Source organism: Nicotiana tomentosiformis, chromosome 11, assembly GCF_000390325.3.
Source record: "Nicotiana tomentosiformis chromosome 11, ASM39032v3, whole genome shotgun sequence".
NCBI classification, from domain to species: domain Eukaryota; kingdom Viridiplantae; phylum Streptophyta; class Magnoliopsida; order Solanales; family Solanaceae; genus Nicotiana; species Nicotiana tomentosiformis.
In genome coordinates, this window is record NC_090822.1 from 28,150,598 (window position 1) to 28,170,193 (window position 19,596).

Below are 19,596 nucleotides of genomic sequence, written 5' to 3' on the forward strand. Positions count from 1 at the left end.
ATGGCGGTGTTAGGCACCATCATGACCTTTAGTGGATTTTGGGTCGTGACAAATTGCATGCGTAGTCTGTGTTTTGTTTCGAAAAATTTGAATATTAACCTTAAAAATGAATTGAGTTTACTACGGTCAACAATCTATGTAAACGTACCCAGATCAGTGTTCTGACAATCCTAGTGGGTTTGTATCATGATTTGGGATTGGGGCGTATGCCGGAATCGAATTTGGAAGTCCCTAACTTGATTTAACATGATTTGTTAAAAACTAGTAATTTGAACGCTTAAAGAATTCCTAAGTTTGACCGTAGTTTGACTTTATTGTTATCGGGTTCGGATTTGGTTCCTAAACTTGGAATAGATTCATTTTACTATTTATGACTTGTCTGCAAAATTTGGTGCTAAACGGAGTTGATATAACGTGATTCAGACGTCCGGTTGTAAATTTCTTTGAAAATTTCATTCATTTTGATGTCCGATTCGTAGTTCTAGGTGTTGTTTTGGTGTTTTGATCATGTGAGTGAGTTCATATGATGTTATTATACTTGTGTGCATATTTCGTTTGGAGCCCAAAGGGATCGGGTGAGTTTCGGATAGGCTATAGAGTGATTTTTAACTTAGAAGGAATGTTGGTTTTACTGATATCTTGTGCCTGAGACTTTGTGCTTCGCGATTGCGAAGGTTCTCTCAGTATCACGAAGGGGAGACTGAGCTGGGGAGGAATTGAATCTTCGCGAATGCGGAGTATTGGGGGGTCTACCCTTCTCGAACGGGACCTGTCCTTCGCGAACGCGTAGTGTTAGGAGGGGGGACAGGGGATTGAGCTATTACTCTACGTGAATGCGAGCCGTAGCTCACGAACGCAAATGCTAGTGGGGATAATCCTTCATGAACGCGTGAGGAACATCGTGAATGCGTAGGCCAATAGGGATATTGTGCTTCGCGATCACGTCAGGCCCTTCGTGAAGAAGAAGGAATGCCGCGCAGTCAATTAAATATCCCAAAGACTGGATTTTCTTCATTTTTCACCATCTTCACATTAGAGCTCGGCCTAGAGGCGATTTTGACGAGAAATTTCATCTTCACTTCATAGGTTAGTATATTTTAGCTCATTTGCTTCCATTTCTATCAACACCCATTGATTTCAAACCTTAGTTTATGCTCTTTCATGGTAGAAAATTAGGGATTTGAGTAGAATTAGGGATTTTTATAAAATTGAGGTTTAGACCTCAAATTGGGGTTTAGATTTCAAAACTAGTCACATATCATTGCTTAGGGGTGAATGGGTAATTGGGTCTTGGTTAGAATATCGGATTTTGACCAAGCAGGCTCGGGGTTTTCTTTTGTTGACTTTTTTCAAAATCATTAAATATTGAATCTTTTTCACTCATGGGTAGTTTCTACACCTTATTTTGAATTGTGTGAACTATATTTGGTTAGATTTGATTGGTTTGGAGGAAAATGTCAGAGGAAAGCCCCCGGTTGAGCTTTGATTTGATTGCGGAGCGATGGAAGTGTCGTGGTTAATATTGATTTGAGGGATTAGGGACTTTTAGCCTAGTTGCTACATGTTTAATGTGTGGGGACAATGTATATGTGAAATGACGAGTATTTATACGTTATTGATGGGTTAAAGCATGCCAGTGAAACTTTTTTCTTTGTGTTTTATTGCATTATAATTACGATATCCATGCTTAGGTTAGGTTATTACTTCTTTGATTATTTGTTTCATATTTATTGCCTATTTCATAATTGTTGAGTATGTTGGAAGTTGAAGTTTGGCATCTAGGTATCATATTTGACGATAATTCCATTCTCCGCCTTATTTAATTCCCAGATTCAGATTATCTTCATTGCATGGTAAGGATGAGTGTAAAAGTACGAAGGGTGACGTTGTGCCATTGCATTTATCTCATTTATTGATTAATACATAGTGAGAAAGAGAGTAAAAGCATGAAGGTTGATGTCGTGCCATTGCATTTATCTCTTTTATTCATTATTTTTTGGTGAGGAAGAGCGTGAAAGCACGAAGGGTGATGCCATGCCATTCATCTCATTTATACATTACTACATGGTGAGGTTGAGCGTAAAAGCTCGAAGGGTGATGCCTTTCCATTTCAGTTTACTTACGTCATCATTTCATGGTAAGGACGATAGTAAAAGCACGAATGGTGATGCCATGTCATTTTCATATCACTGGTTTATCTGATTTCATTGGTTGGTGATTTATTTGTCTACTACATGATTTCATACCTATCGTATTTATCATATCTATCCCCTTCTTGCATGTCCCCTCCCAGTTGTACGTTGTTATTCTTTATAATTTTTACTGCTTCGTATATATATATATATATATATGTTTATTTACGTAGGTGTCCTTTCATATCCTAGTCACTACCTCGTCGAGGATATGCTCGACACTTGTGGAGTACATTGGGTCGGTTGTACTCGTACTATACTTATGCACTTCTTGTGTAGATTCTAGTATTGGTCCCAGTGGTGCGTGAGGTGTGTCAACTCAGATCATTGCATACAGATACTTGAGGTAGATCTTCTGGCATCCGCAAACCTTGAAGTCCCCTTCCCCTTTCCTCTTTTACTGCTCATTTTCTTTGAAACAATGATATTTATTTCATACTCTGTTTGTAGAACTTCTAGTTGCTCATGTACTCGTGACTCCAGAATGTTGGGAGTAGATATTATCACTTGACGCATTTTGGTACTGTATCAGATTGGGTTTTTGTTATTCCTTGTAAATCATCACTTTGTTTAAACTGTTAAAAATTTGCTAATTAATTATCTCACACCGGCTTGCCTAGCAAGTGGATGTTATGTGCCATCATGACCCCAAGGTTAGGATTCTGGGTCGTGACAAGTTAGTATTAGAACTCTAGGTTGTCTAGGTCTCATGAGTCATGAGCAAGCTTAGTAGAGTCTGGAGGATCGGTACGGAGACGTCTGTACTTATCTTATAGAGGCTATGGAATTTAGGAAAAATATCACTTCTTTCCTTATCTATCGTGAGATTGTATTCTATCATTCGTGATTGAACCATTATATTCTTGTTCTTTCACAGATGGAGAGAACACGCACAATATCCGCAGTTGAACAAGAGCCGCAACCCCATGTGGCCGCTATTACCAGGGGCCGAGGTCGAGCCAGAGGCCGAGACAGTGGCAGAGATCAACCTAGAGCTCCAGCAGCAACACTCACAGTGGAGCCTCATATTGATCACGAGGAGGAGGTCCTAGTTCAGACTGTGCCCGTCAGACCAGCTCAGGTCCCGGAGGGGTTCATAGCCACTCTAGTACTTCGGGATGCTCTAGTCCACCTGGTGGGTCTTATGGAGAGTGTGGCCCAGACTAGTGAATTTCTGGTGGCACCAGCCATCTCTCTGGCTGGGGGAGGATCATAGACTCTCTCTACTCACACCCAGTAGGAGGCGACTCTCTTATATCAAACTCCAGCAGCCCGGCCAGTTGGGGTGGTTCAGCCGGTTATTGCAACATAAGTCGGTGATAGGCTCGCCATGTATTATGAGGCCTTGTTGAGGTTGGATAAGTTTACCAAGCTTTTCCATGTTCATTTCAGTAGTGTACCTTCTGAGTACCCACATGATTACTTTGACTATAGCCACGAGGTGTTGCGCAATGTGGGTATAGTTGAAACCAAAGGGGTCAATTTTGTAGTGTTCTAGATGACCGGCTCTGCCAAGAGATAGTGGAGAGATTATATGTTGACTAAACCATCTGGTTTTCCTGCACTTACATGTGATCAATTTTCACAGCTATTTCTAGAGAAGTTCATTCTTGTCACTCTGATAGAGGATTACCGCATGCAGTTTGAGCGTCTTTAGCATGGTTGTATGATTGTTACCCAGTATGAGACTCGATTTGTAGACCTAGCTTACCACACCATTATCTTGCTTCCTACTGAGAGGGAGAGAGTGAGAAGATTCATGATGGACTCACTTTCACTATTAGGCTACAGATGGCCAAGGAGACGGGAGATGATATTTCTTTTCAGAGGCCCATAGATATTGCTAAATGGATCGAGATGATTCGTGGTCAGAAAAGATGGTCGGTATCTAATAAGAGGACTCATTATTTCGGTGGTTTCAGTGGTGCCTCGTCTGGAGGCAGGGGTACTTTTAGCAAAGGACATCCTCCCATGACGTTTCAATCAGCGCTTCAGGCATCCCATAGTGCTTTGGGCAGTTGTGGCCCTTATATGTCTCACCTCGAGCAACTAGCCTACAGTGCACCGCCAACCCAAATTAGTGCACCTCCGATCCAGAGTTATCATAGTGGTTATTTAGGTAAATAACGCCAGTTCCAAGGTCAGTAGTCATGGTAGCCGAGAGCTTGTTCGACTTGTGGAGATCCGAGGCACCTTTCTAGATTTTGCCACAGATCACAGGGCATCATGCACCAGCAGGGTTCTCATGCCATGATTCCGGCATCAGGTTCTCCGCCGCCCTCTCAGCCAGCTAGAGGCAGGGCTCTAGCTACCAAAGGTGGAGGTCAGGCCATTAGAGGTAGAGGTCAGGCCGTTAGAGTTAGAGGCCGTCTGAGAGATGGAGGTCAAAGTGGTAGGACCCAACCCCAATTTTATGATTTCCCATCTAGACCTGAGGCCGAGTCATTTGACGTCATCATCACATGTATTGTTTCAGTTTTCCATATAGATGCTTCAATTCTATTTGATCTGGGCTCTACTAATTCCTATATGTCATCCTATTTTGCTTCATATCTGGTTGTGACTCTTGATTCCTTGAATGCTCCTGTGTGTGTGTCCACACCGGTGGGAGATTCTATTATTATAGATCATGTCTATCACTCGTGTGTGATTACTATTGGGAGTCTCGAGACTATTGTGAATCTCATACTTCTTGATATGGTAGACTTTGATGTTATTTTGGGCATGGACTGGCTGTCACCTTATCATGCTATAATGGATGGTCACGCCAAGAAGGTAACCTTAGTCATGTCGGGGTTGCCTCGATTAGAGTGGAGTGACTCCTGGCCATTTTGCCAGCAGGGTTATTTCTTATGTCAAGGCTAGGCGTATGGTCAAGATGGGATGTCTAGAAATTTGGCCTATGTTGGTGATTTGAGTGCGGAGGTTCGTTCCATGGATCCAGTACCTGTTGTGCGTGAGTTTCTAGAGCTGTTTCCTGTAGATCTGCCGAGGATGCCACTCAACAAAGATATTGACTTATGTATTGATTTGGCTCCGGGCACTCAACCAATTTTTATTCCACCATACCATATGGCCCCGGTGGAGTTAAAGGAATTGAAGGAGCAATTGCAAGATTTGCTTGATAAGGGGTTCATTAAAACTAGTGCCTCGCCTTGAGGTGCGCATGTGTTGTTCATGAAAAATAAAGATGGTTTGATGAGGAAGTATATAGACTATCGGCAGTGGAACAAGGTCACAATCAAGAACAAGTATCTGTTGCCAAAGATTGATGACTTATCTGATCAGCTTCAGGGTGCTAAGGTGTTTTCGAAGATTTATTTGAGGTCTGGCTACCATTAGTTGAAGATTAGGGCATCAAATGTCCCTAAGACGGCTTTTCGGACTCGGTATGGGCATTATGAGTTCCTAGTGATGTTATTTGGGTTGACAAATTCCCAAAAAAATTTTATGGATTTGATGAACCAGTAATTCAAGCTCTATTTGGATTATTTTGTGATCGTAGACATTGATGATATCTTGATCAACTCCTGCAGGCGAGAGGTGCATGAGCAGCATCTTTGGATTGTACTTCAGACTCTAAGAGATAGTGAGTTATATGCCAAGTTTTCAAAGTGTGAGTTTTGGTTAGACCCGGTCACCTTTTTGGGGCATGTTGTATTGGCCGAGGGCATAAAAGTGGATCCTAAGAAGATTGAGGCAGTTCAGAACTGGCCTAGACCTACTTCAGCTTAGAAGATTCGTAGTTTTCTGGGTTTGTGAAGGGGTTTTTGTAATGATGCGACCGGTCGTTTTGAGCATTTCACTTCGCTCGGTTGTTTGAGGGCATGAGTAGCTCTGTATGATGTATTATGACTTGTGTGAATCGTCAATTTTGGTTTTCGAGTTATTCAGAATCGATTTGGAAGAATGAATTTCATTGTTGAAGCTTTAAGTTGGAAGACTTGACTAAGTTTAGCTTTTGTAAATTTGACCAAAGAATGGAGCTTTGATGGTTCCGTTAGGTCCATATGGTAATTTTTGACTCGGGCGTATGCCTAGATTCATAATTGAATAGGTTGTCGTATTTTGTAAGTTTCATCGAGTTCTGAGGTGCGGGCCCAGGGTTGGACTTTTGGGTTGATTTTGGGCTTTTGATTAAAGATTCGACTTTTGTCGATTGGATTTGTTTCCTTTGGCATTATTAGATGCATTTGAGTTGCTTTTGGCTAGTTTTGAGCCGTTCGAAGGTCACTAAGTGTGTATGGCATTTTTGGAGCTTTGCTTGGCTTGCTCGATATTGGTATTAGCTTGTTCAAGGTAATTAACACTTCTAAACTTGGAGCTAATGGTATGAACCCCTAAATATGTGTGACATGTGTTTTATGTTGAGGTGACGCACATGCTAGGTGACAGGCGTGTAGGCGTGCACCATGTGAATTGTGACTCAGTTATTTCTGCGGTACTGTGTAGTTACCTAATCTTATCTTTAACCCTGAAATCTCTACGTGCTAGAGTAATTGAGCTGTGAACCATGTGAGAAATCATGCTTAGGCAAATGTTGGTATTATTGGGACCCACTAAGGTCATTTCTGATGTCGAATTATATGTTAAATTGTAATTTCGCACTCAGTCATATACATTCACTACATATCATATCTTAGTCTCTGTTGTTATTTATTGATACATCATATCATCATTTCGGGCTAGTTTCATGATATTGTGAGCCCGAGGGACTGGAGAGATTGATGACTCAGTGAGGACGAGGGACAAATTGTGAGGTTATTGATATTATAACACGTCAGTTGTCCATGCAGCACATGAGTTGTCAATGTAGATCCAGATATTGATACTATGGCACATGAGTTGTTCGTGCAACACGTGAGTTATCTGTGCGGATCTAGATATTGATTGTATGGCACATGAGTTATCCGTGCAGCACGTGAGTTATCCATGCGAGTTCATAAAATGATTGGCTCATTATAGCGCTAGGGCTGAAGGAGCCCCTCCGGAACCTGCACACCCACAGAGAGCGCATGTACCTATTGAGTTCGAGTGTGAGTGACGAGCGCGAGTGCCTAGTGATTGGGAGGACTGGGTGACTGGGAGGATTGAGTAGATTATTACTCCTAGAGTATGCATATGGTTATTCACTATGTTGTACTACATTCGACATGCACACTTGACATACATGCATAAAAATGCATTTTTTCTCATGCTGTACGGTATCACGTCATTCATGACTTCTCATACACATTGACATGTAGGCATAAAGATGTACTTTTCTTCATGCCATTTGATAATGAAACATTTACTTGTTGAAAAGCTTTGGAAAGAAAATCACGATTTTACACACTTACTCATATTTTGGTGCTTTTGGTAAAAATTTGGGTTTTACTGTTATACTTGAAAAGTATGCCTATTTTCTGGAACTATGAACGAGCTGAACATTATATCTTTGAGTTATTTCTTGTACCACTTTTTTTTATATTGTTATGAGCTGTTGTTTGCTATTGGTGTTGGACTTTAGCCTTTGTCCCAGCTCGTCACTACTTTCAACCTAAGTTTAGATTTGTTACTTATTGATTAGATGTGGTCGGTTGTACTCATACTACACTTCTACACCATGCGTTCTGAGTTTGTACGCTGATGTTGCCGTGTATGACGGAAGCTAGCATTGAAGACGTACCTGTATTCTAGTTATAGATGCCTCTTGTTCATGGTAGCCCTAGACTTATGAAAATCTGTTTATGTACATTCACACAAATGATGTATTTATTTTATACTAGATTTGTAAACTCTAAATCTTATAAGTTCATGATTTGTACTACCAGTCCTTGAAATTTTTTGTATAAGAGCAGTTTTATTATCATTTCTTTTCTTAATGAATCCCATTAAATTGGATAGCTATCAATTGGCTTACCTAACGGGTTGGGTTAGGTTCCATCATGACTAGTTAGATTTTGGGTCGTGACAAATTGGTAACAAAGGTCTAGGTTCATAGGTTTTATAAGTCATGAGCAAGTGTTTAGTAGAGTCTTGCGGATCAGTATGATGATGTCCATACCTATCTTCTAGAGGCTACATGGCATTTAGGATAAATTTTCCATCTTTCTTTCCTTATCATGCGGCATTGATTCAACTTGAAGCGTAACTCTTTAAATTCCTTCCACACATTCGTGTGCGCTTGTGAGTGCTCGGTATCAGTTGTGCATCACTGACTTGTGATTCCATGGATGAGGTGGAAGATGTGATTTCTATGTGCTGATGATGGGCTAGTTTGGAGGACTCTAGCCTGGGTTTTGACTGTAGCTTGAGCACGGGGATTTTGGTTGTGTGAGCACGTGCTTTTGAACTTATATATCCAGTAATGTCCCCATGAGTGGAATTTGTAGCTCAATGAGTGGTTTGATGGCTATATGATGTGTATCATGTGACTGCAGGATATGTTCAGATGAGTTTGAGTGTGACGAGAAAGGTTTTCTTGAGATGTAAAAGGACTATTGGGTGTTTGATTTCTGCCATGATTTGACGTATAGTCTCGATTTATGAGTGTGTTGAACGATCTTTTATGTTGTCTAATTATGGAATGAATTACATTCTCATGTCTTGTTGATGAGCTCACACTCAAGAAGATTAAGTGATGGCACAGTAATCTACGGAGGTGTGATCCTTATAATGTTGTGTGGAGAGTTTCCTTTATACCAGCGGGGTATATTTTTTGAGATTTGAATTTAAATTTGGTTGAGAAAGTTGACCTAATCGTCATGTGGATGTATGCGAGCTTAGTAGAAGAATTGAGGTACTATATGTTTTGTGTTATGTGAGCTTATGAAGGATTTAGTTGAATCTCCATGTGGTACTATGGCAGTAATAGAGTATGGGTAGGGTTAGTTATCAGATGTTATATTCTGTGGCATTGAGCTAAGTGGGAGAGTCTGCTATCGCCGATTTGATTGCGTGGTTAGGTGTTGTATTGGTTTTGGTCTGAGGCATACTTGTAAATAGGATATGACTTGCAGAGGTTGAGATCGAGGATGCCCCGAGCAAAGATATTTCTAGATACGTGATATGTTACCCCTAATGGATATATAGGAACCATGGGATGATTGAATTGTTATTCGAGAAGGATGTAGTGCACGTGGAGTAGGAATTTCTCAGCTGCTTAAAGGAGTGGATTACTTATTTGGGTGTTGTTTTGCTAATAGGGCACATGTCGTTTGGCCCGTTTGGGCGGCGCAATTGAGATTTGAGCAGAATAGATGACTCACGATAAGGATCTAATGCATTCAAGAATTATATATAGCAATTGAGAATTTATCCGGATTTATATATGGCTAGACTCTGAGATTTACGTCAGATGGTGTGAGGACTCACGATATTTATGTATCACTATGAATTCTACATTTCAGTATCATGAAGGTAAAGGAAATAGTTTCAAGTTCACATGACTCTTTGGAGTGGGTGTCTCGATTGTGGTACTTTTGGGGTGCTTGAGAGGGAATACAACGACTTATCGGCCCTAGGGCAGTGTGGTTTTATTCTTGGATCTCGTGGGGTGATCTTTGTTTGAGGATCATGGTATTATGGAGAGGAGGAGTGTCAACTTGAGGATAATTCGAATGAAACTCAAAGAAATAGTATAGCTTGGTAGAAGGTTGGATCATCAAGGTAATAAATATGATCGGTTCTTTGGGTACTTATAATGTGGTGATGCTCTACATGTGTTTTGGTGTCAATACTCTTGGGTTCGGCAACCTGCATGGCTTGGTTGAGTTAGAGAGACTCAGTTCTGATGTTTTGGTTATGGGATAATTGGTTTCAATGAGTTCTCGATGGTTTCTATCATGTCTTGAGATGGATATTTCCTACTGGCATGAAGAACATGTTGCGTATTGTGAATTTCTTCTGGATGAGATCAAATAGAAGGTTTATGGCTGATTGGGTATGTATTCTGCTTGTGACTTAGAGTTGATTATGAGATTCTCGTACTTTTCATATGATGGCATGATAGATGCGATGTATTGTGTGGGATTGAGATTTTCATGTGCGAGGTCACGATTCATATTTGGAGGGAAGGTCATGAATTTTGGACAACATGGACATTTTCAGATATTTAGATGAATGTTATAACTACTTGGTAATTCCTGAGAAGGGTGTGCATTTCAGAAGGCGCACTGCGTGTTGACCTACAAATGCTTCATTGGTATTGCGGTACTCGCCTGGTGGATTGACTTCTGATATTCAGATTTTTTCTATGTGGCACGGAAGAAATTTAGAACTATTCCTCGTTGGATGATCATGTATGAGAGGTGTGTTAAACATTCGGGCGGTGGAGTTGGGATCAAATATGGTGATTCGTGTGTTCTAGGGATTCAAAGACTGGGAGTTCTCAGGAGCATAGTGTTTCGTGGTGGTGGACTGTGAAAATGTGGCCAAAGCTAGCCAGATGATGGTATGTGTTATGATTATGTCATTGCGGACTTTCAGGTGTTATTTATCTATTTGTGGATGACCAGAGTTTATTTGGGTGCCCATTGGTAGGCCCAAGGAGGATGTGTATTCTACAACGAGTCGGATTTGTTGACTCTGTACTGCTATTGTCGAGGCATGTGCCATTCGGTTAGAATTGATTCTTCTCGTATCCGATATGTTTTATGTGTTACTCTTCCATACTACGAGGGGTTATGATTTGTTGGTTCTATGAACACATTGTGCGCTTCTGTTTGGGACTTATAGCGGGATTTGAGTGAGATGGTGATTGGGGTGTGAAATGGTTGATTGTGCCTTGGTTATGGTCTTTCCAGGCTGTGGTATATTGTATTGTTTTCTTCCCTATGGTTGTGGTCATGCACTTGTGTGCTTGGTGTCGAATTGCCTATGGTTGTTGATTTGAGCATTGAGGTTCGAGGTATTACATATGGATCCGTGTTTGGATGAGTCACGTATTGCAGCGGGGTTATGATTGGCTGTGATCCTTTGTGATATATTTGTGTGTTTTGGGTTCTACTATGTGTGATGGGTTCTTAGCATTGCATTGTGGTGGTACTTGTTGACCTTTCGGGATGGTTCTCTCATACGAGTCATTTTCCATAATTGAGTACATTGAATGTATGCGTATTGGTGCACGGATTGCACGATTTGTGGCTCTATGTAGTATTGGTGTGGCGTGTCAGTAGAGTAGTTTGTATTTGATAAGCGGAGGCTGTCAGACCTAGAATGGGTGCTATTGGATTTGATTGCGGTATATTTGAAAGCAAAATGACGTTGACCGGCTTAGAAGTTGGCTATAGTTCTTGTTGAAGGAGAGGGAGCTCCATGGCTTGTTGATATGATGAGTAGTTATGTGTTTCTGCGTGTTTGTTTCATCATCGCCAGTGTACAAAGGTTCTAGAGCGAGGTTTTGTTTGATATGAGGTTTATTACCGGTACCGAATTTGTTTTAAGCAGTTATTATGGTCAGAAATTATTGCTACAAGTAGACTTATGCGGTATATCTTGTGATTTCATCTTGGGTTATGGTTATGGCTTTATATAGCTTGTTCAGACTTATACCAGGTGGATGCGAGGTTCGGGGACTGTAAGAATTTCGGATGTTGGAAGTTGGATTCTGCGGTTTACATGCTAAGGTTGAAGTAATGATCTTCAGTGATGTGATGTTGTTAGTCCTAGATGGAATAGGGTGACGTGGAATCACCCCCGGGTATATACATGGTAAGGTTACACGGCGGTTTGATGGCTTTGTAACAACTCTTCGCACATTCGAGGAAGAACATATATTTAAGTGGGGGAGGATGTAACGACCCGATCGGTAGTTTTGAGAATTTACACTTCGCTCGGTGGTTTGAGGGCACGAGTAGCTCCGTATGATGTCTTATGACTTGTGTGAATCATCGGTTTTGGTTTTTGAGTTATCCAGAATCGATTTGGAAGAATGAATTTCATTTTTGAAGCTTTAAGTTGGAAGACTTGACTAAGTTTGACTTTTGTGAATTTGACCCCGGAACGGAGCTTTAATGTTTCCGTTAGGTCCGGATGGTAATTTTGGACTCGAGCGTATACCCAAATTTGTATTTGGATATTTCTAGAAGGATCCGACACTAATGGTGAAAGTTGAAAATTTAAAGGTTTGGAAAGTTCATAAGTTTGACCAGAAGTTGACTTTGATGAAATCAGGTTCAGATTGAGGTTCCGGGAATTGGAATAGCTTCATTATGTTATTTGAGACTTGTGTGCAAAATTTGGGTTCATTCCGGGTTGATTTGATGTGTTTCGACGCGAGTTTTGAAAGTTGAAAGTTCAAAGTTCATTCATTTGAGTACGAATTGAGGTATGATTCATCGTTTCGATGTTGTTATGAGCGATTTGAGGCCTCGAGTAGATTCGCATTATGTTATAGGAATTGGTGGTATATTCGGACGGGGTCCCGGGTTAGTTTCGGACTAGGTTCAGATCATTTCGTTTCATATTGCATTGCTGAAGAGGAACTGCAGCTGGTGTGATCGCACATGCGGTTGGTTCGCGCACGTGCAATGGGCGTAGAAGCGACAAAGGAGTCATAGGAGCGAAAGTGGAACTGGGAGCAGGGACCCGTATATGCGAGAAATGGGCCGCACTTGTGGAAGAGCGAAAGTGGTGCCTTGGGTCGCAAGGGCGAGGTATGGCGTAGGTGCGGTGCAGGTGCGAAGTGGTGTTCCGCAGAAGCGATGGCTGCTGAGTTTGGTTTGTTCGCAGAAGTGAAGATTAGGCCATATGTGTGGGTCTGCAGAAGCGGAAATTTGGTTCGCAAATGCGATAACCGTTGGGTATAACCTATAAATCGAGGTTTTGGTTCTATTATCATATTGTGAGATTTGGGGCTCGGATAGAGGCGATATTTGGAGTGATTTTCACCACGTGGATTGGGGGGGGGTAAGTTTTCTCTACCCTCTGTTGATTATATTTTGAGATTCTATCTTCGTTTTTGGTAATTGGATTACAAATTATAAAGAGAAATTGGGGGTTTTAGACTAAAGTTTCATAGAGTGAGTTTTTAAATTTTGAACATTGATTCGGAGTCGGATTTGAGTGAAACTAGTATGGTCGGACTCGTAATTGAATGGGTTGTCAGTTTTTTTAAGTTTTGTCAAGTTCTGTGGCGCGGGCCTGGGTTGGACTTTTGGGTTGATTTTTGGCTTTTGATTAAAGATTCACCTTTTATCGATTGGGTTTGTTTCACTTTGCATTATTTGATGTATTTGAGTTGCTTTTGGCTAGTTTCGAGCTGTGTAAAGGTCGGTACGCGCGGGATGCATTTTTGGAGCATCGCTTGGCTTGCTCGATATTGGAATTGGCTTGTTCTAGGTAAGTAACACTTCTAAACTTAGTGTTAATGGTATGAACCCCTAAATATGTGTGATATATGTTTTGTGTTAAGGTGACGCACATGTTAGGTGACAGGAGTGTGGGCATGCACCGTGTGAATTGTGACTCAGTTATTTCTGTGGTACTACGCAGTTACCTAATCTTATCTGTAACCATGAAATCTCTATGTGCTAAGTAATTGAGCTGTTATCCATGATAGAAATTATGCTTAGGCAAATGCTAGTATTATTGGGACCCACTGAGGTCATTTTTATTTGTCGAATTATATGTTAAATTGTAATTTCGCACTTAGTCATATACAATCACTGCATATCATATCTCAGTCTCCGTTGTTATTTATTGATACATCATATCATCAGTTTGGGCTAGTTTCATGACATTGTGAGCCTGGGAGACTGGAGAGATTGATGACTGGGTGAGGCCAAGGGCCTGATTGTGAGGTTATTGATATTATAGCACATGAGTTGTCCGTGCTACGTGAGTTGTCCGTGCGGAACCAAATATTGATACTATGACACGTTAGATTTTCGTGCAGCACGTGAGTTGTCCGTGCGGATTCAGATATTGATACTATGGAACGTGAGTTGTCCGTGCAGATTCATGCCATGATTGGCTCATTAAAGAGCTTGGACTGAAGGAGCCTCTCCGGAGTCTGCATACACATAGTGAGCGTAGGTACCTATTGAGTGCGAGTGCCGAGCACGAGTGCTGAGTGATTGGGAGGACTGAGTGACTGGGAGGACTGAGTGGACTGTTACTCCGAGAATATGCATATGGTTATTCACTATGTTGTACTGCATTCGTCATGCACACTTGACATACATGCATAAAGATGCATTGTTTCTCATGTTGTACGGTATCACGTCATTCATGACTTCTCATACACATTGACATTTGTGCATAGAGATGTACTTTACCTCATGCCATTTGATAATGAAACATTTACCTGTTGAAAAGCTTTGGAAAGAAAATCATGATTTTTACAAACATACTCATATTTTGGTTCTTTCGGTAAAAGATTTGGGCTTACTGTTATACTTGAAAAACATGTCTATTTTTCGGAACTGTGAACGAGCTGAACATTATATCTATAAGTTATTTCTTGTACCACTTTTATTATATTGTTATGAGTTGTTGTTGGATATTGGTGTTGGACTTTGACCTTTGTCCCATCTCGTCACTACTTTCAACCTAAGGTTAGGTTTGTTACTTCTTGAGTACATTGGGTTGGTTATACTAATATTATACTTCTGCACCTTGCGTACAGATTTTGGATGATGATGTTGCTGTGTATGACGGAAGCTAGCATTGAAGACGTACCTGCGTTTCAGTTATAGTTGTCTCTTGTTCATGGGAGCCCTTGACTTATGAAAATCTGTTTATGTACATTCAGGCAAATAATGTATTTATTTCATACTAGCTTTGTAAACTATAATTCTTAGAAGCTCATAATTTGTACTACCAGTCCTTGGAAATGCTTGTATAAGAGCAGTTGTATTATTATTTATTTTCTTAATGAATCTCATTAAATTGGATAGTTGTCAATTGGCCTACCTGACGGGTTGGATTAAGTGCCATCACGACTAGTTAGATTTTTGGTCGTGACAGTTTTCATCCATAGTAATCCCATTGACTAGATTGACCCAGAAGGGTGCTCAGTTCAGGTGGTCCGATGAGTGTGAGTTGAGCTTTCAGAAGTTCAAGACTGCTTTGACTACTGCGCCAGTGTTGGTGTTTCCCACAGGTTTAGGGTCTTACATGGTATGTTGTGATGCATCTCATATTGGGCTCGGTGCAGTATTCATGCAGGATGGCAGGGTGATTGCATACGCATCACGACAATTGAAGGTTCATGAGAAGAACTACCATGTTCATGACCTAGAGTTGGTAGCCATTGTTCATGTGTTGAAGATTTGGAGGCATTACCTCTACGATGTGTCGTGTGAGGTATTTACGGATTATCGGATTCTATAGTATTTATTCAAGTAAAAGGATCTCAACTTGAGGCAGATGAGGTGGTTAGAGTTATTGAAAGACTATGATATTACCATTTTGTATCATCCCGGGAAGGCCAATGTGGTGGCCAATGCCTTGAGTAGAAAGAGCGGTGAGTATGGGTAGCCTTGCATATATTCCAGTTGGAGAGAGGCCGCTAGAATCATATGTTCTGGCTTTGGCCAATCAGTTTGTGAGCTTAGATGTTTCGGAACCTAGTCGTGTTCTAGCTTGCACGATCTATCAGTCTTCTTTGTATGAGCTCATCAAAGAGGGTCAGTATGACGAACCCAATTTGCGTGTCCTTAAGGACATGGTACGACACGGTAGTGCCAAGCAGTTTACCATTAGAGATGATAGGGTTTTGTGGATGCAGGGTCGAATTTGTGTACCCGATGTGGACGTGCTTCGTGAGTTGATTCTTGAGGAGGCCCATAGTTTTCAGTATTCCATTCATCTGGGTGCTGCCAAGATGTATCAAGACTTGTGGCAGCACTATTGGCAAGGAGAACGAATAACGATATTGTTGCATATGTTGCTCGGTGTCTTAATTGTCAGCAAGTAAAATACGAGCATTATAAGATTGGTGGTTTGCTTCAGAGGCTAGAGATTCCTAAGTGGACGTGGGAGTGTATTACCATGGATTTTGTTGTTGGGCTCCCACGGACTCATAAGAAGTTCGAAATGATATGGGTCATTGTGGATAGGTTGAACAAGTTATCACATTTTATTCCAGTGGCATTTACCTATTCTTCAGAGCAGTTGGCTGAGATCTATATCCACGAGATCATCCGTCTTCATGGTGTGCCCGTGTCTATCATTTCTGATCAAAGTACTCAGTTCACCTCGCACTTCTGGAAGACTGTACAATGTGAGTTAGGCACACGAGTTGAGTTGAGTACAATATTTGACCCCTAGACAGACGGACAGTCACAGTGCACCATTCATATATTAGAGGTTATGCTTCGCGCTTGCGTTGTGGATTTCAGGAGTTCTTGAGATCAGTTTTTGTTATTTCCGGAGTTTTCCAACAATAACAGCTAACTGTCGAGTATTTAGTTGGCTCCCTACGAGGCATTATACGAGATGTAGTGTCGTTCGCCCATTGGTTGGTTCGAGCCGGGAGAGGCTCAGTTGTTGGGTACTGGTTTGGTTCAGGATGCCTTGGAAAAGGTCAAAATGATTCAGGATCGACTTTGCACAACTCAGTTTAGGCAGAAGGGAGTTATGCCGACTGGAGAATTCGTGATGTTTCATTCATGGTTGGAGAGAGGGTAGTGTTTCGGGTCACCCATGAAGGGTGTGATGAGGATTGGAAAGAAGGGCAAGTCGATCCCTAGGTATATCGGCCCCTTTGAGATTCTTGAGAGAATGGGTGAGGTGGCCTACAGACTGGCATTGCCACCTAGTTTATTAGCAGTCTATCAAGTGTTTCGTGTCTCCATGCTCCGGAAGTATCACGGTGATCAGTCCTATGTGTTAGATTTCAGCTCAGTCCAATTGGACAAGGATTTGACTTATAAGGAGGAGTCGGTGGCTATTCTAGCCCGAGAGGTACGGAAGTTGAGGGCTAAGAGTTATCCTTCAGATAGAGTATAGTGGATAGTTCGGCCGATCGATACAGCCATATGGGAGCCCGTGTCCGACATGCGGAGTATATATCCACACCTTCTCACCAGTCCAGTTACCTTTCTATGTCTGTTGGAGGACGAACGTTTGTTTTAGAGGTGGATAATGTGATGACCCGATAGGTCATTTTGATTTTTAGCCATCATTTCTGTGTTTCGAGACCTCGAATAGCTCCACTTAACCTTCCTCAATTTATGTGCATAGACCGTGTCTTTTTCTAAAAACTTTTATGTGAAAAATTGAAGAAAATATAAATTTTAAATCGAAAAATGAATTGAGTTGAATACGGTCAATATTCTATGTAAACGGACACAAATCAGTGTTCTAACGGTCCCAGTGGCTCCGTATAGTTATTTGGGACTGGGGCGTATGCCTGGAAATGAATTCGGAAGTCCCTAACTTGATTTAACGTGATTTGTTGAAAACTAGTAATATGAAGGCTTAAAGAATTCCTATGTTTGACTATAGGTTGACTTTGTTTCTACCGGGTTTAGAATTCAGTGCTGAAACTTGGAATAGATTCATTTCACTATTTACGACTCGTCTAGAAAATTTGATGCAAAGCGGAGTTGATTTGATGTGGTTCGGACATTTGGTTGTAAATTTGGAAGTTCTTAAGTTTCTTTGAAAATTTCATTCATTTTGATGTCTGATTCGTATTTCTAAGTGTTATTTTGGTATTTTGATCGCGCGAAAGAGTTCATATGATGTTATTACACTTGTGTGCATGTTTGATTTGGAGCCCGAGAGACTCGGGTGTGTTTCGGATTGGCGACTGAGTGATTTTATACATAGAAAGCATGCTGGTTTTGCTAATATCTGGTGCCTGAGACTTTGTCTCGGGATCGCGAAAGGGAGACCTGGATGGGGAGGAATTTAATTTTCGCGAACGCGGAGTAGTGGGGGTCTACCCTCCACGAACGCTATCTGTCTTTCGAGGACGCGTGGTGTTAGGAGGGGGGAGTGGGACTGGGGATTGTGCTGTTACTTACACGATCGCGAGCCCTGGCTTGCGAACGCGAAGGATAGGGAGGGATAAGCCTTTGCGAACGCATACGCCAATATGGTTGTTGTGCTTCGCAATTGCGTGAGGCCCTTCACGAACGCGAAGAAGTCTTGATGCCCAGTCAATTAAATATCCCTAGGATAGGATTTTCTTCATTTTTCACCATCTTCACATTAGAGTTGGCCTAGAGGAGATTTTGAATAGAAATTTCATCCTCACTTCATAGGTTAATATATTTTTACTTGTTTTCTTCCATTTTCATGAACACCCATTGATTTCTAACCTTAGTCTATACTCTTTCATGGTAGAAAATTAGGAATTTGGGTAGAATTGGGAATTTTTGTAAAATTGAGATTTAGACTTGAAATTGAGATCGGATTTTAAAACTAATCACATAATCGAGCTCGGGGGTGAATGGGTAATTGAATTTTGGTCCGAATCTCAGGCTTTGACCAAGTGGGTCCGGGGTTGCTTTTTGTTGACTTTTTTCAAAATTATTAAAGATTTAATTTTTTTCACTCATGGGTAGTTTCTAAAACTTATTTTGAATTGTTTGAACAATAGTTGGTTAGATTCGATTTGTTTTTAGGCAAATTATAGTGGAAAGGTCCTGGTTGAGCTTTGATTTGATTGTGGAGCGAGGTAAGTATTGTGGTTAATCTTGACTTGAGGGATTAGGACTTGTTATCCTATTTGTACGTGTTTAATGCGTCGGGACAACATATATGTGAGGTGACGAGTACTTATGTGTTGTTGATAGGTTAAAGCATGCGGCTGGAACTTGTTTCTTTGTGTTTTATTGCATTATTAATTACTATATCTATGCTTAGGTTAGGCTATTACTTCTTTGACTATTTCTTCCATAATTATTGCCTATTTTGTAATTGTTGAGTATTGAAGTTGAAGTTTGGCATCTAGTGTCATATTTGACGTTAAATACATTCTCCGCCTTCTTTAATTCCCGAATTCAAATTATCTTCATTGCATGTTAAGGATGGGTATAAAAGCACGAAGGGTGATGTCGTGCCATTGCATTTATCTCATTTATTGATTAATACATAGTGATTAAGAGAGTAAAAGCACGAAGGATGATGTCGTGTCATTGCATTTAACTCATTTATTGATTATTATATGGTTAGGAAGAGAGTGAAAGCACGAAGGGTGATGCCATTCCATTCATCTCATTTATTCATTGTTACCTGGTGAAGTTGAGAGTGAAAGGATGAAGGGTGATGCCATGCCATTTTATTTTACTTACATCATCATTTCATGGTAAGGACAAGAGTAAAAGCATGAAGGGTGATGCCGTACCATTTTCACATCATTGGTTTATCTGTTTCATTGGTTGATGATTTATTTGCCTACTGCGTGATTTCATACCTATCGTAGTTATCATATCTATCCCCTTCTTGCATGTCCCCTCCATGTCAC

At 40.9% G+C, this 19,596-nt stretch overlaps 2 protein-coding genes across 2 annotated transcripts; both read left to right on the forward strand.

Annotated features, from left to right (window-relative positions):
* Positions 1-4,418: 4,418 nt before the first annotated feature.
* On the forward strand, positions 4,419-5,351 carry LOC138901182 (uncharacterized). The gene is made up of 2 exons (XM_070188927.1): positions 4,419-4,967; positions 5,058-5,351. Exons 1-2 carry the CDS (start codon positions 4,419-4,421, stop codon positions 5,349-5,351), a joined length of 843 nt encoding a protein of 280 aa, XP_070045028.1.
* Positions 5,352-15,648: 10,297 nt separating this feature from the next.
* Positions 15,649-16,095, forward strand: LOC138901184 (uncharacterized). The gene has a single exon (XM_070188928.1). It carries the CDS (start codon positions 15,649-15,651, stop codon positions 16,093-16,095), a length of 447 nt encoding a protein of 148 aa, XP_070045029.1.
* Positions 16,096-19,596: the final 3,501 nt, after the last annotated feature.

Coding starts and splice junctions, on each gene's coding strand:
- LOC138901182 (XM_070188927.1), top strand. CDS start 4,419: ATGCACCAGCAGGGTTCTCATGCCATGATTCCGGCATCAGGTTCTCCG. Junction 4,968..5,057: donor TGGATGGTCACGCCAAGAAG/GTAACCTTAGTC, acceptor TGTCAAGGCTAG/GCGTATGGTCAAGATGGGAT.
- LOC138901184 (XM_070188928.1), top strand. CDS start 15,649: ATGGGTAGCCTTGCATATATTCCAGTTGGAGAGAGGCCGCTAGAATCA.